This window comes from Cuculus canorus, chromosome 11 (genome assembly GCF_017976375.1).
Source record: "Cuculus canorus isolate bCucCan1 chromosome 11, bCucCan1.pri, whole genome shotgun sequence".
Taxonomy (NCBI): Eukaryota; Metazoa; Chordata; class Aves; order Cuculiformes; family Cuculidae; genus Cuculus; species Cuculus canorus.
In genome coordinates, this window is record NC_071411.1 from 21218593 (window position 1) to 21245269 (window position 26677).

At 42.5% G+C, this 26677-nt stretch overlaps 1 protein-coding gene across 5 annotated transcripts in view; it reads right to left on the bottom strand.

The window, feature by feature from the left end:
• NUP210 (nucleoporin 210) overlaps window positions 1–26677 on the bottom strand; it is a 74958-nt gene that overhangs the window by 28932 nt on the left and 19349 nt on the right. For 3 of the 5 annotated variants that reach the window (XM_054076427.1, XM_054076424.1, XM_054076425.1), the window contains exons 6-20: window positions 25591–25723; window positions 25007–25165; window positions 24467–24535; window positions 24051–24157; window positions 22497–22637; window positions 21120–21257; window positions 18004–18159; window positions 14439–14637; window positions 13073–13218; window positions 10215–10436; window positions 8800–8973; window positions 7069–7261; window positions 6654–6775; window positions 3423–3527; window positions 2862–2963 (exon numbers count right to left, since the gene is read on the bottom strand). In XM_054076427.1, coding sequence (XP_053932402.1) covers window positions 2862–2963; window positions 3423–3527; window positions 6654–6775; window positions 7069–7261; window positions 8800–8973; window positions 10215–10436; window positions 13073–13218; window positions 14439–14637; window positions 18004–18159; window positions 21120–21257; window positions 22497–22637; window positions 24051–24157; window positions 24467–24535; window positions 25007–25165; window positions 25591–25723 — 2166 coding nt within the window. The remainder of the gene's footprint in view (window positions 1–2861; window positions 2964–3422; window positions 3528–6653; window positions 6776–7068; window positions 7262–8799; window positions 8974–10214; window positions 10437–13072; window positions 13219–14438; window positions 14638–18003; window positions 18160–21119; window positions 21258–22496; window positions 22638–24050; window positions 24158–24466; window positions 24536–25006; window positions 25166–25590; window positions 25724–26677) is intronic. The other 2 variants (XM_009566999.2, XM_054076426.1) reach the window with 1 other exon arrangement.

Here is a 26677-nt window from a genome sequence, read left to right on the forward strand (position 1 = left end):
GTCATCTGCCTTACTAAGATGAACTCCAGCACAATCACAGAATCACTAGGCTGGAAAAGACCTCTGAGATCATCGATTCCTATTTGCCACTAAACCATGTCCCTGAGCACCTTTATCTACCTGCCTTTTGAACACCTCCTGGGATGGTGACTCCACTCCCTCCCTGGACAGCTGTTCCAGTGTCTGATGACGCCTTCTGTGAAAACCTTTTTCCCAATGTCCAGTCTGACCCTCCCCCGGCGCAGCTTGAGGCCATTTCCCCTTGTCCTGTCCCCTGTCACTTGGGAGAAGAGGCCAGCACCCACCTCTCTACAACCTCCTTTCAGGTAGTTGTAGAGAGGGATAAGGTCTCCCCTCAGCCTTCTCTTAAGGGGTGGTAGAAAGCCAGGCCCCCAGTTCAAAGGGATCTACTAAAATCCACAGCATTCCTTGGCAGCCCTACAGGCATCAGCAGGAAAAGCAGTGGGAAGAGTCGATATTTTCCTCTTTGAGGATATCACTCTGTCTTTTGGCCCAAAACAGAAGAGAATATAAAGTTTGAACAGTTATCAGCTTTCAGAACTGCAGCAGTTCCCAACCTGTGCAGCTGATACGGGTGTTGGGAGCATGTATTGACATCCAGCCAAGGAGAGCAAAGATGGGCTGTGGCCAAGAGGAGGCAGCCAGCACGACCAAGGAGGGGAAAGATGTAACAGAGCTCAGTTTGGGCTAGAAGACCAGAGAAAAGAAGGTATCAAAGCAGAGAGACAAAAGGGAAAAGCAAGGCTACCACAACTTTTAAGGATCTAAAACTACTGGTGTAGTTGGTCACAAAGTTGGTGAAGGGTTTAGAGGGGAAGCCGTGTGAAGAGTGGCTGAAGTGACTTGGTCTGTTCAGTCTGGAGAAGAGGAGACTGAGGGGAGACCTCATCGTGCTCTGCAGCTTCCTCACAAGGGGAGGAGGAGGAGCAGGTGGTGAGCTCTTCTCTCTCATGACCAAGGACAGGACCTGAGGGTGGTGCAGGAAGATGTGCCACGGGAGGGTTAGGTTGGACATTAGGAAAAAGTTCTTCCCCCAGAAGGTGGTGGAGCACTGGAACAGCTCCCAAGGAAGCAGTCACACCACCGAGCCTGGCAATAGTCCAGAAGCCTTTGGCCAACGCCCTCAGCCCCATGGTGTGAATGTTGGAGTTGTCCTGTGCAGGGACAGGAGCTGAACTTGATGATCCTCGTGGGTCCCTTCCAACTCGGGACATTCTATGAGTCTATGAACTTAGGAAAACTGTTTGTGACCCAGCCACCTCTCTGTTCTCATCTCCTATCAGGCATCCCATGGCTCCCTAGGACACACTGTATGTCATCATCTGCCACTGTTCATTCTTCCCTCATGCTACAGCCCACATCCAGGAAAAGCTGCTGTGTCCAAAAGAGGGTAAGAGGCATAGGATTTATCCTGGGTAGCCTCAGTAAAAAGTCTGAGAATCGCTGCCCTAGAGAACTTGAATTTAGTTTCTCAGAGCAGTTTAACGGCAAACCATCCCCTATCAGCTTGGCCCCGCTGCTCCCTGCCATGCCATCATCCTGCCACTGACTGGAATCTGCTTATTTTCTACTCAGAGCATTCTGCTGGCTGCCATGGAAAGAAAAACCCAGGGGCAATGCTGGGATTTAGCTCAAGCACAGGGCGCAGGAATAAAGCTTTCAAAATGTGGGTGATTACACGTTGCAGGTCCTCCCCACCAATCGGTTTCCAATGTGTAAAAAGTGGAGTTTTCTCTCCTTTAATCCACTGTAGTTAAAATAAATCTCCTTTTGTACATTGCAAAGCTTATCTTGCTGGCATTGTTCCACTGAAGCTCACTACTCTGTTCTGAAATTAGCATGTGTATATCAGTTAAAGCCTCACTAACCCCACGATGGAGAGCTGACTGATGAACTATGAAGAGCTGAAACACAGTACAATCAACAAAAAGAAGCTCATTTCTCCTAATTTTTCTCCACCTCTGAGCCTAGCTGGCTTTGCTGGAAAAAATATTCCCACTTTACCTTACACTTTCAACAGATAGAGGCAAAATATTTCACCAATACTTCATGTTCTCAACAACAAAAAAAATGCAAATTTATCATCATTATTTCACAACTTCATCAATGTCATTTATTATAAATCTGAAAATTATAAATTTGTAAAGACTGCTCTTTAAAATAAATTGTGTCGTTTCCAGTCCTTGTTCAATGAAAGCTACAATGCAAATAGATAGTTTGATTATTGTTCACTGTAGAATACATCTCGCATCCCAGGTCTGGATGTAGTCAAGCATAACTGTAGTGCAGTTGCAACTTTTAGGGGAAAAGTGCATGAAAAACTTAATAGGGCAATTAAAAATAAACTTTTAATACATATTTAATCACTAAATCATGATGAAACACTGTGATAGCAAAATATCCTAAATTAGCAATGGAAGAAGAACTTGAAGGTCTCAGTACTGACCTACAACAAATATTCCATTATCATTCAGTTACAGAAATCACTTCGTATTTCTGTAACGCTTCTGAATAATTATGTCACATTATTTTTCATCTTGTGTTTATGGAATCAGGAATACTTTACAGCCACAGTGTTACAGGTAAAGAACAACTTGGTGCTGGCTTTTATCTTGTACAGACTATATACACACATCACAACGCTAATGAAACAGTTCACTACACCTGAAATTGTCAGCACAAAGATCCCCTGCCTGAAGCTTGACTGTGAGCAGCAGACACATCCCAGATTCAGTTATTGCCTCTCTACTGATGCCTACTGGAAAACAACCAATGGCGATGGAACTGCAGAATGATTCAGATTGCCAAAAAGACATAAAAACCCAAAACACTTCACTCACCAAAGCAATACCTTCAGTTTCCTCATAAGCCACCCTTACAACATTTGCAACGCTGGTATTGATGAAAAAATAGCCAGAACCTTCTTTGATGAAAAGTTCTACCTGCAAAACCAGAAAAGAATCCAAAATTAGATTGTATCTTCCTAGGACCTTGCTAAAACTGGTACCCCTATCCCCACATGATATAATAGTTCATGTTTTCCTCCTGCATTTAGAAAGTATCATAGAATCACAGAATGGTTTGGGTTGGAAGGCACCTCAAACCCCATCCAGTTCGACCCCCTACCATGGGCAGGGACACCTCCCACTGGATCAGGGGCTCCAAGCCCCATCCAACCTGGCCTGGAACCCCTCCAGGGATGGGGCAGCCACCACTGCTTTGGGCAACCTGGCAGGGCCTCCCCACCCTCACAGCAAAACATCTCATCTCAATCTCCCCTCTTTCAGCTGAAAACCCTTCTCTCTCATCCTGTCCCTGTCCTCCCTCATCAAGAGCCCCTCCCCAGCTTTCCTGTAGGCCCTATTTAAGTACTGGAAGAAAGTAACAGAATCATTCCTTACCTGTATGTCTGGGTGATTGTAAACAGAAACATTAGTAGGGCTCACTTTGACATCTTCCACAAGAATCAGTTCAACAGTGGCAGACACTGGTAGAAGAGGTTCACGCTGCAAGAAACAATTCTTGCTGTTAGAGCAAACAGTCAGAAAAGAGTGCAGGTCTCTTGTACATGCTTAAGGAAGCTTAAAGCAGATGAGCAAAGAGCCAGAACTGGACTAGGTTAAAGTTGTCCACAAGACCCAGTAATGGCTCAGCTAACAGCTCCCTCGTACAGGTAAGGTCAAACACAGGACACTGCCATATTCTGCATCTCCAATCAAGACAAAGAACAAAGGTGCAGCAAGATCACCTAATGGAGTCTGGGATACACAGACAGGATATGCACTCAGAGACACGTCATAAGCTCATGTAAAATGAAAAAGCACAGAGAAAGAATGTGTTCTTCTACTTCAAGCTCTTCTCTATAGGATTCTTCCTATCAGGCCACCAAAAGAAATTCTTCCTTAAATGTAACTACAGAAACACTGGAGCAGATGACAATGTTTGTAGAGCAAGTTAATGTTATGCACCCATTCCACCTAATCCGAAGAATTATTCCCTTTATGTAGAAAGGATATCCTCCTTCCCTAATGACATATAGCATGCTCCACCTAAAAATGGAACAACTATCAAACCATCTTAACACACCATATTAAACCATTGAGTTCTTGTCTGTCATAAAGAAGCACAGACAGGTTTGAAAGCAGAACAGAGCAGTCCATTTCCAAGGGATTTGAAAAGGCAGAAAAATCACCTAAGTTAGAGAAACAACACAACACCCTACGTAAGTGCAGCAGAAGTGACATCTACAACTGCTCTTCAGCCACCAAAAATTCTCAAACTTAAATCAAGAGATTAGAATTTCAAAGGAAACTGGTGCCATTTTACACATATGTAACCCAACCTGAAATAAAATAAACTTCTCTGAACTCGAGGCAGATCTCAGAGAATTCATTTCTCTGGTTATCTCTAAATTTAAGAAATGCTGAATATTGGTTTAACAAAGCAGAGCACACCTAATTACAAAATTATTGCAGAACACCAAGTGCCCTTATTACATCTCAATTTTTGAAAGAGAAAAAATGATACAGAACCAAATATTTAGACGAGACATTAGGAAGAATTTCTTCACTATGAGAGTGGTGAGGCCCTGGCCCAGGTTGCCCAGGGAAGTGGTGGCTGCCCCATCCCTGGAGGGGTTCAAGGTCAGGTTGGATGGGCCTTGGGCAGCCTGAGCCAGTGGGAGGTGTCCCTCCCCATGGCAGTGGGTGGAACTGGATGGGCTTTAAGGTCCCTTCCAACACAAACTATTCTATGATTCTATGACATCTTGGGTGGCAAAGTAACTCTGTCTATCAACTAGTAATTTTGACTAAGTTATAGTCAAATTCTTCAGTAAAAATGCACCCATGCCATGCCTTCCAACAAGAAAGCACAAGTGGTGCTTTCCATGACAAGTGTTGTCCCTCAGGGGTCCATACTGGGACCGGTGCTGTTTAATATCTTTATCAATGGTACTGACAGCGAGATTGAGGGCACCCTCAGCAAGTTTGCGGATGACACCAAGCTGAGTGGTGTACTTGCCACACCAGAAGGATGGGATGTCATCCAGAGAGACCTGGACAGACAGCAGAGGTGCGCCTGCGCAAACCTCATGAGGTTCAACAAGACCAAGCGCAAGGTCCTACACCTGGGTCGGGGCAATCTCTGTTTTCTGTACACAATGGGGGATGATGTGACTGAGAGTAGTCCTGAGGAGAAGGACTTGGGGTGCTGGTTGATGAGAAGCTCAACAGGAGCCGGCAGTGCACGCTCACAGCCCAGAAACCAACCGTGTCCTGGGCTGCATCCAAAGCAGCACGGCCAGCAGGGCGGGAGGGGAACCTGCCTCTCTGTTCCTCTCTTGGGAGACCTCATCTGGAGCATTGTGTCCAGTTCTGGAATCCTCAACATAAGAAGGAGATGGAGCTGTTGGAACGGGTCCAGAGGAGACCACAAAGATGATCAGAGGGCTGAAGCACCTCCCATCCCAGGACAGGCTGAGACAGTTGGGGTTGTTCAGCCTGGAGAAGAGAAGGCTCAGAGGAGAGCTTCTAGCGACCTTCCGGTACCTGAGGGGCTACAGGAAATCTGGGGACGGACTGTTCACAAAGGCTTGTGGTGACAGGACGAGGGGGAACGGGTACAAGCTGGAGAGAGGCAGATTTAGACTGGACATTAGGAAGAATTTCTTCACCATGAGATTGGTGAGGCCCTGGCCCAGGCTGCCCAGGAAAGCTGTGGCTGCCCCATCCCTGGAGGTGTTCAAGGCCAGGTTGGATGGGCCTTGGGCAGCCTGAGCCAGTGAGAGGTGTCCCTGCCCACAGCACGGGGGTTGGAACTAGATGATCTTTAAGGTCCCTTCCAACCCAAACTATTCTATGATTCTAAGAGCACACTGGAAATCTCACTGAAAAGGCAAGAACCAACTGACAATACAGATCTTCCCAAAATAATTCACCATCCAGACGCCAAACCTTAGACATACTGACAGAAATCTAGGCTATAGGATGTTTACATCTATGCTGCCTACGTTTTAACATTGTTCTTCCCTACACCGAATATCTACAAACTGAAGCATTTCAGGCAGTGGCTAATGATTTACAAAATCAGAGCCCATGCATAAGGCTGACGCTGTATGAGTAGTCTCTGCCTTCTGTAGAACTAGTGTCTTAGAGCTGGTCTTACATATGGTTCACGTGAGGATATGCATCAGCTTTTGCTTTGCTGATGTAGAACCTTTCTCCTCAGTTTTGCCATGGAAATAACACATTTACAGTCCCCAGGGCCAGCTGCACAAGGCACACAGTTACTTTGGTGAAGGACAAGCAGCAGAGATGCACTAATTCATTAAAAAAACAAAATCGGAACAAAACCAAGTCAAACAATTCATTGTGATCCCCTTGCCCGGATGGGTTAACAAAACCACCCCAAACCTCACAACCAAAAGGAACTGGATGTACTTGGTATGGAGAGAAGAACACAGTGCAACAGAAAGCAGGGACTGCCATGAATGTTATAAAAACTATGTAGAACAAATCTGTCTTCAGAATCAGCTATGGAGCTGCCTTGTTTTAACATTCTTATACACACAGGAAATAAATACACAGGAACACTATTCATTAAACACCATCAGGAAATAAGCACCAACAAACCAGAGTTCCGAGTACCGGTATTTTCACTTTCGCTGCTTTGAGATGGGATTGCTGGTATCCTGTCGCGGTCACAGAGACAGCAGCTGTTCCAGACTGATGATGAACTACAACGGTTTGTAAGCCTACAACCAAATAAAAATTCAAATAAAGGTCATTACGGAGAATAAAAAGATGAAATTACACTGCTCACCTCTTCTGTTACTGTTCTAAACAAATGTCAAGTAAGGTTCTAGGCACTGGGTTTGCTTCTTTTTGGTTTTGTTTTTAAGTAATGCACACTTCAAAAGCACATTGAGGAAAAGCCAAAATATGACCGCAATTGCAAGAGCTTCTTTAATCAAGCTCAGACATTACCAAATCGATTTAATCCTGACCTACTTCAAATAACGAAATGCTCATTTAAACTAATTCATACCGTGCATTTTCTTTTGACCACTTCCATCTTCTTTCAGAGTCAGCTCCATTGGCATATCAGGCGCAATAGTAGCTAAGGACACTTTTGTTGATTCCCAGAGAACACTAAGAGAACTGAAGTTATCAAATTTACTGCCCTGTTGGTCATATGCAGCCAAATCCAATACTGGATTGTGGTAATTTGAAACAGGAACCTGAAAGAGAACAAATACTTTGAACTGAACAGATGCAAGAATATTTTTTAATCTCTAAAAGAAACAAAAATGTATGCCGACTTCCATTTTATTTATTCTAACACTCATTACATGAGTAATGTTCGTGAAATGAGCCATCAATACCAAGTCATTAAGCTGTACTTCAACTGCAAGTTTGCAGGTGGGAGCGTGGGGGTTCTTTTTAGCCAGTGAATTGAACCTCACAGCTCAACTATGTTGTCTTTGGGATTCAAACAAATAATGAAAAATACTGCTGGTGAGCAAAAGACATTGCTCAAACTTGTAGGGTTCATCTCATGCAATGCATTAGTGATAGCAGCGTACTGATGGAGTCCATCGAACACACAATGGAACTGGAAGAATAAGTGAACTCTGAAACGACCTGTAATACACAAAAAACTCCTCCTCGTCCTGTTACTACATAGAAGTTACTTAAAATGATTCAGCAATCCCCACTGCAAGTTTACAAAAGCAGGATGACATTAATATTCGCCCAGTAATATTAAGATGACAAAACACAGAGTTTACTGAGCAGACAACACAGAATGATAGAATCAGAATAGTTTGGGTTGGAAGGGACCTTAAAGATTATCTAGTTCACTCATTAGGCTGGAGAAAAGGTTCTTTCTGCTTGGTAATCTACGCATATGCAGTGTCAAATTACTATAACTTAGGTTGGCAAAGCTGAATACATCTGATGTCACTGCACAGCACGCCCTGTCTCTGCGTGCTGTGCAATCTCATATCAGCAGTCTTTGTGCCTTTACTAACCAGACATGCACAAACATCAATGTATGCACACGTAATAGTAAGTGTACAGTAAAATATGTTTTTCTACACTCAATGGAGTAGCTAGATTCAGATGAAGTGGTGTTGGGAAAAAGTACTTTGGAACTGTTGGAACAGGTCCAGAGGAGGACTATGAAGATGACCAGAGGGCTGGAGCACCTCTGCTATGACGACAGGCTGAGAGAGTTGGGGTGTTCAGCCTGGAGAAGAGAAGGCTGTGGAGAGACCTTACAGCAGCTTCCAGTACTTAAAGGGGCTCCAGGAAAGTTGGAGAGGGGCTTTTTACAAGGGCCTGTAGTGACAGGATGAGAGGGAATGGCTTTAAATTAGCGGGGGGAAGATTTAGATTAGACGTCTGGAAGAAATTTTTCACAATGAAGGTGGTGAGGCAGGCAGGTTGCCCAGAGAAGCTGTGGCTGCCCCATCCCTGGAGGTGTTCAAGGCCAGGTTGGGGCCTTGAGGAACCTGATCCAGTGGGAGGTGTCTCCGCTCATGACAGGGGGCTGGAACTGGGTGGGCTTTAAGGTCCCTTGCAATACAAGCCATTCTATGATTCTACTTCCATTAGAAACAGCCTCTCTCTACAGAAACAGACCACCACACAAGCATGGCCCACAACACCAAAGTCACTGCTGCTCTTGCAGCAGTCAGGTTCTTTATGTGGAATTCCAAGCACCGACTTTTCAGTTAGAAGGACATATTTTCTTCCTATCACTTTACAGACTTACCACCTGCTTGTTCTGTTGCAGCAAAGGGCAGGCGAGATCCAGCTGAGGACTTCCATAAACAGGAGTCAAAGTGAATCGTGAAGGGACGGCACAGATGAACTTGACAACAACGGGCTCAACCGCTGGAAAAGTGTTGGTGATTGTGGGGTTGTTTCCAACTGTTAAGGTAATGACCTGTACAATCACAAGAACAGGCAAGTGAGGAAAGACAAAAGGACTAGCAAGCCCAAACATATTCGATTTCACAGATGTGTGACACACTGATGTCAGAATGAACAAGCAAAAATACGATTCTTGGGGATTTACAGCTCCATTAAGAAATCTAAAAAGAGGTAGAGATCTAAAAAGAGGTAGAGAACTGTCCTTGAAACATGCACCACTATCAAAGCACTATTCCTGGGAACTTCTCCTAGGCAGTCATGTTTACTACTGTCAAACTTGATTCAACAACAAATCTTTTGTAACTAAAAAAGCAGACAGGAAGATATTTCTCTTGTAGAGTGAGAACAGAACACTCAAAACCAATCTTCACAGTCACTTCACCCCATTTAAGAACATCTTATGTTTTGTTTTACGTTCTGGTTTTCACCCTTAACAAAACCAAGGAGGAGTTGACACAGAAAGGCTATCCCAGCAGGCTGAAGTCATTCTGGTTACCTGCCTGCCCATGTGCTAGCCAGAACCACGCAGATGCAATCTGTCCCGGACCACACCGAGGACAGAGAGCCAACGCACACACAGCCAGAGACAACACCACAACGCTGTTCCTTTCTGAATTTGCACTTAACAGATATAGGTACACTTCGCAGGATCCCCTGAGAAATCAGTCAAACAGTTTGGCAGCCACACCAAATTGCTTAGACTTTGCAGAATTATAGGAGAAAAACATTAAATCAAAGCTAAATGCTTTATAAACTGGCCAGAGTGAATAAAGCAGGATAAATCACTTTTGCACGTCGCAGAAAACAAGACCAGGTGGAAAATTACTGCAGCCGCTATCACAAAGACTGCACAAATATCAGAGCAGAAAATTCATATGGCTGTCATTTGTTTGAATAAACAGAATAACACTGGAAGGTAACTTGGTTAAGAGGAGCAGGTCAGACAGAGGAGTTAGTAACTTTCTGCTGTGATCCTATTCATGGAAACCGAAGCTGCGCTTATTAAGATTTGTTTAAAGCATTTTACAACATAGGGTTTCTGTGCCAGGCTTCATACTGCAGTAAATCCATCATAAACCACTTCATAATGATGTTATAAATGCTCGCTCTACAACCTGTACCAGCATCACAATGCATAAACAACGCATTTACCCAAGCTCTTTACTGGCGCATTATAAAAATTACTTGATATATAAAAGGTCTATGGTACCATAAACCTGTCTGAAACCTGTTCTCCACTGCCTTAGCACTTACTTGCTCTCCCAGTTGCTTGCAAGACACTCGAAGCCAATGCTGGACGTTATTTCGAGATGTGGAAGGTCCAAATAAAGACACATCAACACTTTCTGCATCCTCAGTAGTGATGTTCCTGAAGAACTTGGAAGGTTCCTGTACCCATGGCCTAGGTCCTCCTTCAAATAACATATCTTTGGAGGAACCCAGTGTCACTAAGGCAACAGATGGAGGATCAATAGTCTGTAACAAAAGACAGTAACAAATTAATGACGCTATTTATACATGGTTTGGTTGTACTTTGCAAAAGAAAATTCTTCCAAATAGAAGAGCTATCTTTGTGACTCTGATTAGTCTGTGAATTTCCCCACACTGCAAGTACAACAGAGCTGTACCAAAATCATTAGCATCACCTACAAGACTTCTGCCCAGTGGATTGTATTCAATGGTACCCACAAATCCAAAGAACAGTTTTAACTACATTCCAATCACATCTCTTGAATGAAGAGTTAAAGCAAGAGAAAGACCCTGAATATACTCTTCTGAGCACATCAGAGAAATAGTATGCTACATTTTTAAAATAGATGGTACTTTAAATTAATGAAATGATGACAGATTTTACTCTTTAAAATCATTTCACAGGATTGTGCTCTCTCCAGCACAGTTCTGTGCATAATTGTTCTCCTGCACAGGTTTTACTTCATTGCTCTATAAGAAGATGTATATCCTACACTGATGTATATCACCACGAGAGCCTGTGCCCTTTATCACCACAGAAACTAACCTCACATTTAATTACACCATAACCATTTGTAGCTTGCACTCCGCAACATCCTATTCCTCAGAGTGGAGAAAGAAAGAAGCAGCAGTATACATGATAATTCAGTTATTTCCATAAGCACATTTTGGTACGAAGAGAAAATAGGCATGGGAAGGGTCGGCATACATTTTCCTCTTTCCTCCCATTTACTCCATTGTTACATTTGTAATAGGAAAGTAAAAAAAAACAATGGAAAACAATGAGATTTAGTCTGCCTGCCCTTTGACTCCTGCCTATTTTTCTCCCAATTTTTATGGGTTTGTTTTTGTGGTTTTGGGTTTGGTTTTTTATATAGATACCTGACAGAAAAATGCTGCCTTCCATTTCTGGGCATCATAAATATTTCATTCTAGAGATAGGAGGGAAAAGAGTGTGGAAATCACTATTCTACACTTCAAAGAAAAAGAAGTTCTTCACTGTGATGTCTAAGCACAGATTTATTTATTCTTAAGTGCAGTTTATCTGCCCTTCTTGCACACAGGTATCGGCTCTGTCAGGTACTCTAGAATCAGGGGGTCAAGGGAGGCGATTCTGCCCCTCTATTCCTCTCTCATGAAACCCCACCTGGAGTCCTGTGCCCAGTTCTGGAATCCTCAATGTAAGAAGGATATGGAACCGCTGGAACAGATCCAAAGGAGGGCACAAAGATGATCCGAGGGCTGGAGCACCTCCTGTATGAGGACAGGCTGAGAGAGTTGGGGTTGTTCAGCCTGGAGAAGAGAAGGCTGTGGAGAGAACTTACAGCAGCTTCCAGTGCTGAAAGGGGCTACAAGAGAGCTGGGAGAAGCTCTTGACAAGGGCCTGTACTGATAGGATAAAGGGGGATGGCTTTAAATTCAGAGGGGGAAGATTCAGATTAGACATCAGGAAGAAATTTTTCACAATGAAGGTGGTGAGGCAGGCAGGTTGCCCAGAGCAGTGGTGGCTGCCCCATCCCTGGAGGGGTTCCAGGCCAGGTTGGATGGGGCTTGGAGCCCCTGATCCAGTGGGACGTGTCCCTGCCCATGGCAGGGGGGTTGGAACTGGGTGATCTTTAAAGCCCCTTCCAACCCAAACCATTCTATGACTCCATGATCATTTCACATTGTACATAAAAACGTGTTACAATACATTGAGGGGCTTTGTTAATAAATGTGAATACCATACATATGAAAAATTCCAAGTGAAAGGGACTACGCCTCTCTCACCTTGCTGCTGCTAATAGAAAGTTTATACACACTGCGCTCAGGATGTCTAAGCAGCATCAAATAATTGTACTTGGCTATTCCAGGTCTTTGACAGAAAAGCAAATTTAAAAGTAAAATCATCATTACATTCACTCAGGCTTGTTTTCTCTGTTTTCTTTAGTGAAATTTCCAACCATGAAATACGTTTTTCTCATTCCTAGTGAAAAACCATATATTTTCACCACCATACAGGCAAACCAGTTTTGCTGTCTTGCAAAAAAGTTTATATACTATGAAAGTGGAAATCATAAGATAAGCTGGACCTTTTTCACTTGCCATCGTGGACACAGACTTCTGACTGCCTCTTTACCACCTTATTAAGCCGCCCATCATTCATTTAAAATGGACAGTCGGGAAACAAACCGTTTGAGTCTCACATGATTTTCAACTCAATTAGAGTCTGCTGAAATGTAATTTCCTAATTCAGGTGTGCTGTGCAAAACCAGATACACATCCTTATTTGAGGAGAGCTGACTCCTGTTCCTGCCCTGCATATTTCTTCAGGTGACCGCAATTGTGACTTATGCCACAAGTCTGAAAACTGGCAAGGATATCCAGCTCGCTTCCCACCTCAGAAACTGCAACAATTTGTTAGTTTGCCATCGCAGGACTGCCTCCTTGATAGTTGGCTTGTGACAAACGCTACTAGACAAACTCCACAGAGGAAGGATTAAAACACAATTCCCTAAAACTTCCCCTAATTTTTCCCATCAATCAATCACCCACCTCACTTTTTTTTTAAACATACTTATTTTGTAACGCCAACTTGCTATTTGTCATTTCAAGTTATTTTAAGCAACGGATTGCTTTAGGAACAGCAAGAATAGACTTACCTTTAATGGCAGATGAGCAGCAATGGTGATGCTAGCGCTGAGGTGGACGTGACCATGAGTGTAACTAACAACAAGCGCTGTGTATCCTTGAGTTTCAGCTTTCACTCTGACTCCACTACAAAAAACTGTAGTTGGCTTCAGCCTTCCTGTTAGATAAATTAAAAATACATTAATACATATTTGGAGAGAAATGCTCAGGCATTTTAATGCAGGTTCAACACAGCTTTTCTCAAGAAAAGCACTTCCACCAGAAGTAGAGATGTGTTCTCCAAAAAGTTGGTAAAAATGTTCATTCTTGTCTTTCATCTCAAACTCACCGCTTACCAGAGTATCCATGTCTGACAAACCTCTTTACTCTCACACTGTCCTAAACGGGACATGGATTTACTCTAGTACAAACCTCTGTAACTTCTATCTCTTACTGAGTATTTTCATTTTCTGTTCTAAATGAAACTGGCTTGTAATTAAGCACCAGAAAGTTACTGCTCAGATGAGCTCTCCTGCACACAACAACTTGAGCTGTAGGCAATGCATCACTTCTCTACCTGAAGGTAGGGTGTTTTCAGGAGATTTCCCTGCCTGCTTAGAGGACATTTTGGGGTTTGGGAAGAATGTATTTTTTTGTTTTTTGGAACCAAACAGTATACTACGGTGACATTTGAAATGCCTGCCTCTCAGGCAAACCAGTGCGACAACACAGAATTGGTTTTACTGGCTCAACGGCAAGAGTTGCTTGGAAAAAATCAATGGTACATCTGAGTAATGTACTGAATTCAATGAACACAGGAACAAGTGCATCATTCCATGTCCACCTGGCCCAGCAACATTAATGTCAACCTTTGAGAATGACGAGAAACCTCCATGCTCTTAATAAACCTGACAAGAGGCATTTCTTAAACCAGTGAGCTTAACAATCACAGAGCTTGGGCAAAATTTAAGCTGCAGATTGTCTTGGTCCCTTGTGAGCAAAGAATGAATGGTGTCTGGAGAACTGAAAGTACTGCTGGGTGGTTTGGGCAGATATTAATCTCAGTGTTCTTGCTAATCTTCCAATGCTACATCAAAACACCATCTATGGGGGACCCTTATGAGAAAGCCCATCACCTTCACTGCAGAAGCGGGACACTATACACCATCCAATAAAATAATTGCCAAAATGCTTTCATTGTCCCTCAAAACGTCAAAAACACCAAAGGAAAGTTCTGCATAAAAAAGTAAATATATCCTCAAAATAAAACTGCTGTGATCCCTACCTCTGAAGTTAAGTGTTTCTGGGAATACTGCACACAGCAACTAAAACAATGATTTAAAGAAGACTTCGTAACAGCTTATTTGAACCTTCAGAACAGAGAGGGGGTCAAATCACCTTGAAGTGGCCTGAACACACCACGGTTTTCTACTTCCACCACTAGATCAAAGTGCGAGCAGTCGCTCAGTGGCACCGTCTCGCCCGTTTCAACGTTTGTGAGGCCATTAATCCTCAGGGGCAGCTCCAATATTTGGCCAACACGTGCTTCAACTCGACACGGTGAGAACTCCATCCCACTAGGTTCAGTTACATACACCTGAAGGAGAAAAGAAACACAGGACAGAGAGGTATGAACAGAACTCCACAAACCTATACCAGGAAAAAAAAAGCAAACCAGGCTTCCATACACTCACTTAATTTTCCTCAGCCCTCCTGTGTACTTCTCCCAGCTGCTAATTTCCTCTGATGGCTGGAAACAATTCCTCCCAAATCCAACATTGCTTTTGTGTTTACCTGCTGCAGAAAGGGCCAGGAAAAGCTTGCTACTATTTTAGTGTGCTTTTCCCATAACAGTCTTAAGTTCACATCAGTTTGGTGATTGTTCTACTGCTCCTCCTGTAATTCTCTCTTCTGCTTTGTTGATTTTAAAGTGTGGAGTCAGTTGTGTGGTATCTTCAGGAGGTACCATCACCCACTGAGACAGATTTAGTATCCAACTTCGACTTCCAGAGTGTGAGTAATTGAGCCAGACTTGATGTAGTTCACAAGGCTTCCCCGCCTCCATCACTCACAGAGGCCAGTAAAGAGAAGTTAATGGAACTAACAGCTCAAATGTTTCCCCAATGGCTTTTTTCCCCCCTTTCCTGTACTCTATTGGCAAAATATTTTTAAAGGTGCCCAGGGCTCAACATTTCCCCATAATAACATGTAAGAAATCTAAAATAAATGAACAAATAATTTACTGCCTAATATAACAACTTTCTGCTTCGAAAAGTAATCTTCATGTGAGAGAGACTTTAGAAATGAAAAGATTACTTTCAGAAATAAGACCAGCAGAAATAGATCTTCCAAGCTACCACAGATGATTTCTTGATGAACAAGCCTTAATTGCATCATTCATTATTTGATTTGCAACTTTTTCCATTAACATTAAAGAAACTGCCACAGACCACATATTTCTTGGCAATTAAGGTGATCAAAGCTTTTCATTTGCAATATCTTAACTTCTTAAACATCTGCAGATGCTTCAGGATAGAATATTGAACCATAGGGTACAGAGTTAAAACTGTAATCCTTGTGGAACATAGTTAACCATGCCTAAAACTTGCTCACTGAGGTCAGTAAATAGAGCTCTTAGTTATTCTACAAAGAATGCAATTGCTATCACAAGAATAAAGGCACTCAAAAAAACCTATTCAGATTGTGCAATACACTGCTCTAAAAGCTTATACGGAGAGAAGTAGTTATTCTGTCTTCAGGCTTTGACTTATGTTTGAGAATAAGAAGTTGGAAGTGAAAGTCTTCATTCCTGTGTCTCCTGCTGGTAACCATCACACTGCTAAAAAGCAGCATCCTGGGTCATCCGGACAACAACTTCAGAGCAAGTCCGTAAACTAAATTCTACATAAATTTTTTATTTGTGTCATTATTTTAAGATTTAAGTCATTACTTTAAGCATGAATTTTAGTCCTTCTCCAATCCATTCTGCAGAACTGACATAAATAACCCAAGCGCAAAACCCAAGCCAATTTGCCCCTCAGAACTCCAGTGTTAGCGGATGCAGCTGCTTGGAGTAAAACTTGGTTAGACACAGCTTTTCCAAAACACATATACGAAAGGAAAAGAGAGAGGAAAGACACCTGCTTGCTTAGCACACTCTCCACTATGGGACAGAGTTGGCAGTCTTGACCACACAGATTTTTTAACACTTTTGTCCAAAGGGACTCTGGTGCGACAGCAGCACAGAACAATTACAGCAGTGCTGCACATGGGAACACTTAAAGTTATGAGGTATTTTGTATAGTAAATGGATGTCTATCCGATGCGACCGGCTTCCTCCCCACCAGCTGCCACATTAAAGGCACGTATGCTGGAAGGAAGGTGCCCTGTTCTAAGGCCTGCAAGAAACGCTTCCTAAATCAGCTTCTATGCTCCCTCAGAAATGGGACCATCACCTTTACGAAGCCTCAGCCAGATGGAGGTTGTTTGTCAGCCACAGCAGCATCAGCATGGCATAAACAAACCTATTTCATTTACGACCGTGCAGTTAGACAAACACAGCCGCTGGACTCCAGATGGGTCACACATCTCCTTCTTACGTTGAGGATTCCAGAACTGGACACAGTATTCCAGATGAGGTCTCACAAGAGAGGAATAGAGAGGCAGAATCTCTTCCCTCACCCTGCTGGCCATGATTCTTCTGATGCAGCCCAGGATATGGTTGGTTTCTGGGCTGCGAGAGCACGCTGCTGGCTCATGTCAAGCTTCTCACCCACCAGCACTCCCAAGTCCTTCTCTGCAGGTCTTTTCTCAGGTCAGGAGGAAATTTCCTCTTCTCCGTTAGGTTTGCGTTCCAGTGCTGAGCTCATTGCACATGGCACAGCACTAAAGCATAGATTAAAATGCCTGAAACCGTGAAGGCAGCGGAGTAGTACCGCTTCCCAGCAGTGAACAAACACCACAGGAGTACTTTTAGTGTCTAGGAAGTATTGGAGTCCCCATCCCTGGAGGGATTTAAGAGATGTGTGGACGGGGTGCTTCAAGACATGGTTTAGAGGTGGACTTGGCGGTGCTGGGTTAACGGTCAGACTTGGTGATCTTAAAAGCCTTTTCCAACCTAAGAGATTCTATATTACAAGTCTGCCAGTTCTTAACAGCTTGACAGAGAGAGTAAGCTCTGACACATTTTCATTAAGGAAAATTATTTGCATCCAAAGGACACGAGGTGATATTACCAAATCAATAACATTCTAAAGAAAACTAGTTAAGAATGTAGATTTATTGTGTTAATCAGTGCTAACCAGAGCAGCCTTTTCATTTACCTTTGCACACTCTTTCCTGTGGGGCCATTACACAGGTTCCTGTATTTTCTTCACGCCATATCACACACTGATAGTCCTGACCAAAAGCTAAGACTAGGGCATGATTTGCACAACAACTGCAAAATCCCTCTTGGGAGGTGTCGTTTTTGTTTCCATTTTCTCCTAATTTTCATAAAAGACGATGTTTTCTTGGTCAGCTTTGGAATCTAGATTCACTGTGTGGTATTTCAGCCACTTCTTCAGGGAGGGACTCCCTTAAACAACTTGATAACTGTCACCATTTTATATTGAGGGCAAACACCCACCTCTTCCCCTGCAGAACGTGTTTTCAGTTTGGCTTGTCTGCTTAGCTGACCAGGCCAAGAGTAAATTACTATTTCCTTCTTGAACTCAGAACTTTTGACAAGGAAAAACACTCGTCAAGGAAATCAGGAAGGGAGAAAAATGTGAGTAAAGTTAACGCAGCAGAGAGAGCTTGAATTCCCAGAAGCCCAAACTCTGATCACTTAACCTGCCACACAGGGTAGGCAGGGAAATCTCTTGGGATCATTTTGGAATGGGGCATGCCTATGCCATTCTCAGCTTCTTCACTGTTTCCAGAAGTCATATTCAAGAGTGGCCTGGAAAAATTAGAATTTTACCTTCATTTCTCCATAATGCAATGGATTCTGAACATCGATTGCCTGAATCACACTAACACCGATATCACTTCCAGTTGTCATTACTCCTTTGACTGTCACTGTAGCAACTGCCTGGTTCGAATAGGACCAGCTGAAATTCCCACTTCCACCTTGAGCCTAGAATATAGAGAGAAAACCTTTAAAGTATATGGTTCCCACATGCCTTAGATGTCAAGCTTTTGAATACCTCACATGAAGACCAGGGGGACAGAGCAACAACGCTATTATTGAGGAAAAACAAATAAAACCTCAGAATTTTTAAATATACAGGGTCAAGTAAGAGATGAGAAGATGACCACTTTCATTCATCTTAATTTCAGCTCTCTTCATGCACGTACCCTACGTGCTCGCCAGCACTGCTAACCCCAACCCCCCTCTCCCAGCTGCAGCAGTCCGATGGTGCAGTGACGGATGGTGTTTAGAGACAGTACATCACTTCACAAATTGGCATTCCAAAGGCGTGGCACGTGGGAATATCCCACCTCTGGAAATTCCTACTGTTTCTCTGTTAACAGCCAAAGTGCTGATTTGGGCTCTGAGCTGGTAACTTGACACACTGTACCTGATAGCTTCTTTCAATGGGAAGTGTTAAGGGATCTAAAGGGAAGAGAAACCAAAATCGGAGGCAGGAGGGGAGAAAGAAAAGAACTCACTCTCTTCTTGGCATTACTTCTTATTTGTATGCTGAAAATCGGGATATCTACCTGCAGCCATTCAACAATCGCGCTGCTCCAGTGACTCACCAGTCACGGAAGGAGCAATAGGCACGTACAGAAAGTGCCTGTTCTTGCCACAAGCACCACAGGGGTCTGCGAAACATCCAGGCCACACTCCCACAATGGTGTTTCACGGAGGAGTCACTAACTGCCAGGCCTACACGCTCAGGTTTATCATGCAGAAACAAAACCCAAACCAACCAGAAAGAAACACCCACCCTTTTCCTGGAGATGCCAGCAACGAAAGGGTTGTTTCACAAGAGAAGAGCTTGACTGAGTGGAATTATTCTACAGAAGGGTAAGAACGAGCTACTAGTCATAAGGAGGAATTTCTTCATGATGAGAGTGGTGAGGCCCTGGCCCAGGTTGCCCAGAGCAGTGGTTGTGCCCCATCCCTGGAGGTGTTCAAGGCCAGGTTGGATGGGGCTTGGGCAGCCTGATACAGTGGGAGGTGTCCCTGCCCATGGCAGGGGGTCGGAAATGGATGATTTTTAAGGTCCCTTCCAACCCAAACTATTCTATGATTCTACTTATATTATGGTCCACATCGATAGAGACAAAGGATTGTACCCACTGTGCGAGCACTTGGCAGCCAGGACAGGGCAACACCTGCTGCAGGGCTGTATAAAGAGAAAGGCCAAAAAACATTCTACCAATACAAGCAGAAGATTGTCCTCCTGGATGTGCTACTGAAGACACAAATCATTACAACGCTATAAAACATATGGGTTTAAATACAGTTATTGTGAGCTGTACACAGTGTCTGTTGAGACAATACTGCGCAGAAAGGAATACTGCGAATAATGCCTTTTTCGCATCTCAAAATAAATAATAAGGTTCCATCAAAAGAAAACAAGGGTGAACATAGGAGTAAATTTTGCTGTTTACGTCTATTGTTTCCATTTTTAACTTCCACAGCACTTGCTCCAACCCATGTCATAATTTAAGTAAAGGTGAAAAAGATGAGAAATGTTGCCTAAAATGACAGTGTGGAAAATACACAAATCAAAACTATGAAACAGCTTAGCTGATAACTTTTACTGCCGGAAGGGAATCAAAAGGACAATTCTTTCTCTTTTTACTACACTTTTCTCTCAGTCAGTTTGCACCGAGGACAGAAAGAGTAAAGCAGCTTCTTTCAGTCTAATCGTTATCCACAGCCTGTTAGCTGAAGTCCACAAACTGTTACCAGTGACAGTGATGCCCTCGCTAGAAAATCACTTTACTTCCCCAACGCCTGCAAGGAAGGAAGGAAACATCCTTTTTTCCCCTTCCTTTTTTTACTTGCAACAGAAGCCATCTTATTAGCACAAACACGAACAAAGCAACAAACACAAACCCAGACAGCCAACAAAGTAAAACCTAAAAGTCATTCTGACACCATCTGGAAGGAGTTACTCCAGCTATAAACAGAATTTGGCTCCAGCCAAAAAACCTACTCAATTCATTGTCAGAAAAAGCCTATTCACCAATTTAAAAGAGCTTGACTCAAAAACTATTGAGTGGGAGGCAAACACGAATCCACAGGCAGGAACAACAGTCAAGCTGTGTGCTACTGTAAACAGCTATTGGTGGTGTTGAATGCCAGGCGGGGAAAATATTCTCAGTTTCAGTAAATGCAAAATGATTGAAATGTTGGCAGAGAAAAAAAAGTGTTTATGTTTTTAATTTAAAAAAGAATCACTGTAAAGTGAGAACACTGATGCAGATTCCCGGAGTAACACAAGGGAATGTCCTCTAGTGAGATATTTGATGATATATGTAAGATAAGGCAAGATAAGAACAGAACTGTAAAAAAGGTGGGAAATAGAAAAACCACATTTATTTTCCTTTGCTGGACACCAGCAAAAGATACAATGAAGCACTAAAAATGCATATTTATACTAAAATTTTTTACCACACGCTTCTGGTGTGGTTGGGTACAGCGTGAACTAAACCAGCTAATCACACAGAAATTAGAAGCAGAGATGGCAGAGCTAAACTCTATGTCACAAACTTCAGATTTACACAAAGTATGCAATGTTATCTCTGTGAGATTGATTTGGTTACTTCACACACCACATGTTGTAGAATCACAGAATCAGGGGCTGGTTTTGGGTTGGAGGACCTCAAAGCCCATCCAGTTCCACCCCCTGCCATGGGCAGGGACACCTCCCACTGGATCAAGTAGCTCCAAGCCCCATCCAACCTGGCTTTGGACACTTCCGGCGATGGGGCAGCCACCACTGCTCTGGGCAACCTGGGCCAGGGTCTCATATCTCTCTGCCTAAAGTATCCAAAGTCAATTCTGGTAAGCAGTTACAAGGCCTCACTGCACTTGCTTGGGCAGCACTTCATGTGATTAGCTACTTCTTCGCATACCTGTATGGTGTACTGGTAGACTCCTGCTTTTGGCTGCCAAGGAAACGTCAAAATGCTGGGTGAGAGAACTATGGGAACATATATTTCAACATCTTGCTGGTTTCGCACCGGAACTGGCAATGCATGAACACCTCCATCCTACAAAAAACAATGGCACAGTTATTGTGAGTGACACCGCAATGCTTCCTAAGAATAATGTTTAGTTCTTACGCACAGAGAAGTTGTTGAAAACATCTCAGAAAAAGGAAAGCAACTACTTAGGATAACTTAGGAACAGTGTTACTTGTGAGCAAAATAGCTCATTGCAGCAAAGTGTGCCACTGTAGTAAGTGAGTAGTATTACCATGGGGGATACAGGTGCCCACACGACAAATGACAAATAGCAGTGAGAAATGTGCTCTTTCACTCCCAGTTTTTGAGACCTCCTCTGGAGACCTAATTCAGTCACTCCACACCTGCATTTACTCTTTGCTCATTCCACCCTGCAACAGGTGAAAATGAAATTCAGCCTAAAAGACCTGTTCTCCAACCCATCCCAAAACACTGTCCTGGACAGCTTTGCTGGAATTGTAATGCACAACACCCTGCTTCCTATTGGAGTTCTGAAGGAAAACTTTAACAGCTGTCAGCAGCCCTCATTTCATTCCAGAGTACCTCTCTGACACAGAGCACAACCATGGCTTATCACACACAAAGATCTACTAAACCCCACTCAGGGAACATCTAAAACGATTTCACAGCAAATGGGCTGAAGTGTTGAACTTTCCCAAGTTCTAAGCAGAAGCAAATCACTTGCACACCACGTGCCCTCGTTAGCCATACATTCAGCAGCCTGCCCGACCACCACAAAGTTAATGAATATTAATGTGAAGAAATGTGCAGGCTGATACATTTGGCAGATTTTCATTCCAGCATTCCGCGTCACTTACCAAACGACAGAAAACTCTCCAAATGTAACTGAATGCAGAGCAAGGCCAGCGTATGAGACTGGTGATCCTACTACAATAAACTGTACAATCCACTCAGAGAATGTGAGAGGACCTTTGCATCAGCACAAGGAAACGATAAGTGCCCACATAAGTATCTGCCATGGAAAAAGAAATCAGTGCTGTGCACCACAAGTTTAACAGGCGTTTGCCACACACTCGGCAGCGAAATCCCACGGTCTTTATTTAAGCAAATCCTCTGTTGACTTAATTGACAGTTTTCCTGAAGTGAGGCTTTTGGAATTTGGTTCTCAATCTGTTTAAACAAAGATGGCTTAGACCCTTGTAATGCTTAGGCTGCCTGTTACTGGGTCACTATTAAGTCACTGCTGCACAAGTAAATTAGTTTTAGGGCTACCAGTAAAGCCGAATAGTTGTTATAAAAACATACCTGATCTACTACTGATGTCAGCGCAGCATCAATAATGGTCTGACCCTTCTTTATTGCTCTCACGTAATGATATGATCCATTCAGAGATGACTTCAGCACCTCAAAATATTCCTTGGACAGCTTTGCATTTATTCTGATATTCTAAAAACAGAACATTCAATATATATTGTCACAGGTAAACAACAGTTATACTGTACAGACAGTCATAAACATCTCAGCCAAAAATTAATGAGAACACAATAACACAGTTCAGAGAAACTTATCTGAAAGGGAATAAGGATTTTTCTCTATGAAAGTTTCAGTCTTTCAACAAGAGGCTGCCCCATCCCTGGAGATGTTCCAGGCCAGGTCAGATGGGGCTTTGAGCAACCTGATCTCGTGGGTGGAACTGGATGGGCTTTGAGGTCCCTGCCAACCCAAACCATTCCATGATTCTATGACATCTTTTAGACACAGCATTAACTCCACAGAACATATTTACCTTTTTTACATTATCAGCAACATCTAATTTTGCATTATAGGTATCAATATTTATACCACTAAATAATTAATATATTTCTTAATACTGTCATTCTTAAACGCAAAAGGGGAAGAACGTACAAATATACTGTCTCAATCGTACATTTCTGAGATCATTTGTTCGGAAAAGACCTTTGAGATCATCAAGTCCAACCACACCTTTCCACTACTAAACCATATCCATGAGTACCTTATCCACCCATCTTTTAAATCCCTCCAGGGATGGGGACTCCACCACTGCCCTGGGCAGCTGTTCCAGTGCCTGAGAACCCCTTCAGTAGAGAAATTTTTCATAATATCCAATCCAATCTCCCCTGGCACAACTTGAGGCCATTTCCTCTCATCCTGTGTAGTTGAAACTCTGATCTATATCCCAGGAAGCAAATAAGTGCAAATAAAATAACATTCACATGAATTCAATACTCTGAAAAGCAATAATTTAATATTTTTCTCTGCTTTCAAATAAACTATTTAAATTTTATTTCTTTAAACCACGTATCTAGATGGTACGTAGAACTTAGAATTCATCTAATTTAACAACCATACAGTGAAGTGCTTTAATACTAGTGAATCATCTAAGCTTTCCCTATAATCAACCAAAAAGAAACAGGCAGCTCCTCAAGAGCGTTACGAGCCTGCCTTACACTTCATTCTTTAATAGGAGAGGCTGCCTTGAGGGGTGACAACATGCTTGGAGGGATCAATGAGGTGAAGCATGGTATCAATACTGCTTGCCAGCAGCTACACCGGTTTAAAATTTCCAGTGCAAGGCCTATGCTACGTGTTTGAGTGCATCATCTTGCTTCAACCAGTTTTTCCTACAACATTTAGACTCAAACAGGGACTCACACATGAACCACCCACCACTTTATTATGAAAACAGAAAAAAAACAACAATAAAACAAAAGGAAAAGGCAAGAAACAACATACTCTGAAATGTCCTAACTCACTGTAAATAAGAAACTGCTCAACTAATTTCAAAGAAAGACAGGATTGACAGGACACACACTCAGAAGTAGATCACTTTCAACTTACATCAGATAAATACACCTTATTGCTTGATTTATCATACACTTCAATAGTAATTTCATAAAGTCTGCCTGTTTCTAGGACCCATCTGTCACCCGGATGAACTGTAAATCCTGCAAAAGAGGAAATATTGAACAGCACAAATCAACGGCCTCTTTACATAGTGGATACAAGCATTTTGCTTCTGGTGCCCACGCTCTGAAGATGCACCTTTGCTGTTTTAAGCTGCTGAACACAGAGATGAACGAACATAAATAAATGACTAAATCTAGTCCACATTGAGCTACTTTTATAAATGAAATTACTTTTCTATGAGAGGTAACAAGAAATAGAAGTATGTAAATACACATAGAAAAGCACCAACACAAAAACAAGGCAAAAAATGATATTAAGCAATCAGGAAGACTGCAGTCAATACCTACCTAAATACCCAGGGTTTACAACATAGATGGTGCTGTTTGGCAGCCTGGAAACTCCCTGCATGTGAATACCTGATGCCTCAGTAAAGGAACAGAAATGTTTTGATGAAAATCAAGCAAAGATCAGCTGGTTCCTGGGGTTCCTTGTGCATTTTTGGATATTTAAAGCTAATTGTAAACTGAAAATAAATGTTACCCCTCTATCCTCAAAGACAGTGAGCATTTCAGAGAGATTCCACTCGAGGATGTAATGCTCTAAATATAAACATTACTTACAGCCCCATCACATTTCCACAGTGACTGAGGGGAACAGACGTGTTTCAAGTGATCTTTTACAAACTTAATTTCTTAGAACACTTCAAGGCATGGGGCAGCTCTGTTGAGACTGAATTCACAGCAGCGCCGCTTTCTATGGCTTTACCAGGTGCTCCCAACTTTCAAGACTAGTGTTACAAATGCGGATAATTTCATCTTTTTGTGCTGCAAAGGGTAGAAATCCCACCATAAAGATCTGGATGGAAAAGCTTCACTTAGGAAGGATACTCTTGTGCCCAAGTACGAGGTTGGTTTGTCCCTGCTGCAATGCGGTTACAACTGATGTTGCCTGGTCCAACTTGGCAACTGGCCGAGGCACATCTCCCTCAGGATCAAGTGTGTTGTTCTGCAGCTGCAGTTCATACTGATCAGACGGCATCGTTAATTCTGTACATAAAATGAGACAACACACGAAACAATAAAAGTAACTGTGTCAGTGTTTGGAGGCTGCTAATTATTGCTGATTATTTTTTTATTGATGCCTAGTGCACACATTAAATCACTTTTTAATGTCTTGTAGAAATAGCATTTCTATGACTATACCAACACACAGACACACAATGAGCTTCTCTCCTAATTTTCATTTCTTTCAAGCTGCAATTTCCAACTAATATCATCCCCCTGATTAGACCTAACATCCAATTCATTCCCAGCTCCAGAAGTGGTCAAATCACGTTCCTAATCTAGATTTGGTTTAACTAAGGAAGTCAGACACAGCTTCTTAATAACAAAGCAGCTTAAACACAATTAAAATTTCTCAGCAGTTAAAGATTGACATGAGTCATTAAAACAAAACCGAACCCAGGACAAACCTGTAATCTTCCCTTGCCTTATTTTCTGAACTCTGTACCGAACTGATGTTCCTACCAGAAGATAAACGTCATACGCTGGATTTAACAGGATGTTTTCCAAAATAAGCAATCTGACTTCTGCAGGTTGTACGTGCTATCAATTGAAGGGGGAAAAAAAGAAAAGGGAATCACTTAAAGTAGTTCATTTGTTTGAAACAGACCATGCAACAATAACTTCAAATTGATAAGTGAAAATTATTCCTTGCTGTAACTGCCTCTTAATTATCATCTCAAATTTGTCAGAACAGGGAAATGCAGGGGACAATGAATGGTGTGGAGACCTGCTCTGTGTATACCGTGCGAGGCCGAAGAAAAACAAATCAAGTCTATATGGATATAATTTTAGTTCAGTTTTCCGGAGAATAAAGAAAATCTTGAGAGAGATGCACAGTGATGACTCAAGACACCTAGAAATTGTTTTTCCCTACTGTAAACCACTGGCATCTCCAAAGGACATATCATTTCTCTGAGGAACGTCCATCAGATTCATTGGCCTATTACATCAGGAATACAACACATAATTTTATAAATTCTATTACAGGTGTTTGAGGGATGCTCACTGAAAACGTGCCGTCTGGCAGCAGCGAGAGATTTAATGAAACTATTAACGAGGAAGCCATAAGAATTGCAAAGAGAATAATATTATTTCAATTTCACCCACAGTATCAGCTCAAAACTAATTCAGGAAAACAAATATTCAAACAGAAAACCAACCAAGCTACAAGCATTGAAGATAAAACAAGAGACATAATGTAGTGTAATTTCGTTCAGCACAATTAAAGGCAGAGCTGTAACGAACCCACAATCCTCAATGTGCCCTGTTATCTGTGCCACGTTACTGGCATTGTGTACAGTTAGATAATACTCTCACAGAACAGTTTTTACAGGTATGGGTTAGGTAATTCAAGGCAATTCCTCTGAAAGGAAAAACATGAAGTACAATGTGTAGTAACATAAGCGTATCAAGTAAGTCTACAGATAGGAAATCAACTTCAGAACTCCCACCATTTCCTGCAAGGATATTTTAAGGTGCAGTACTATGTCGATG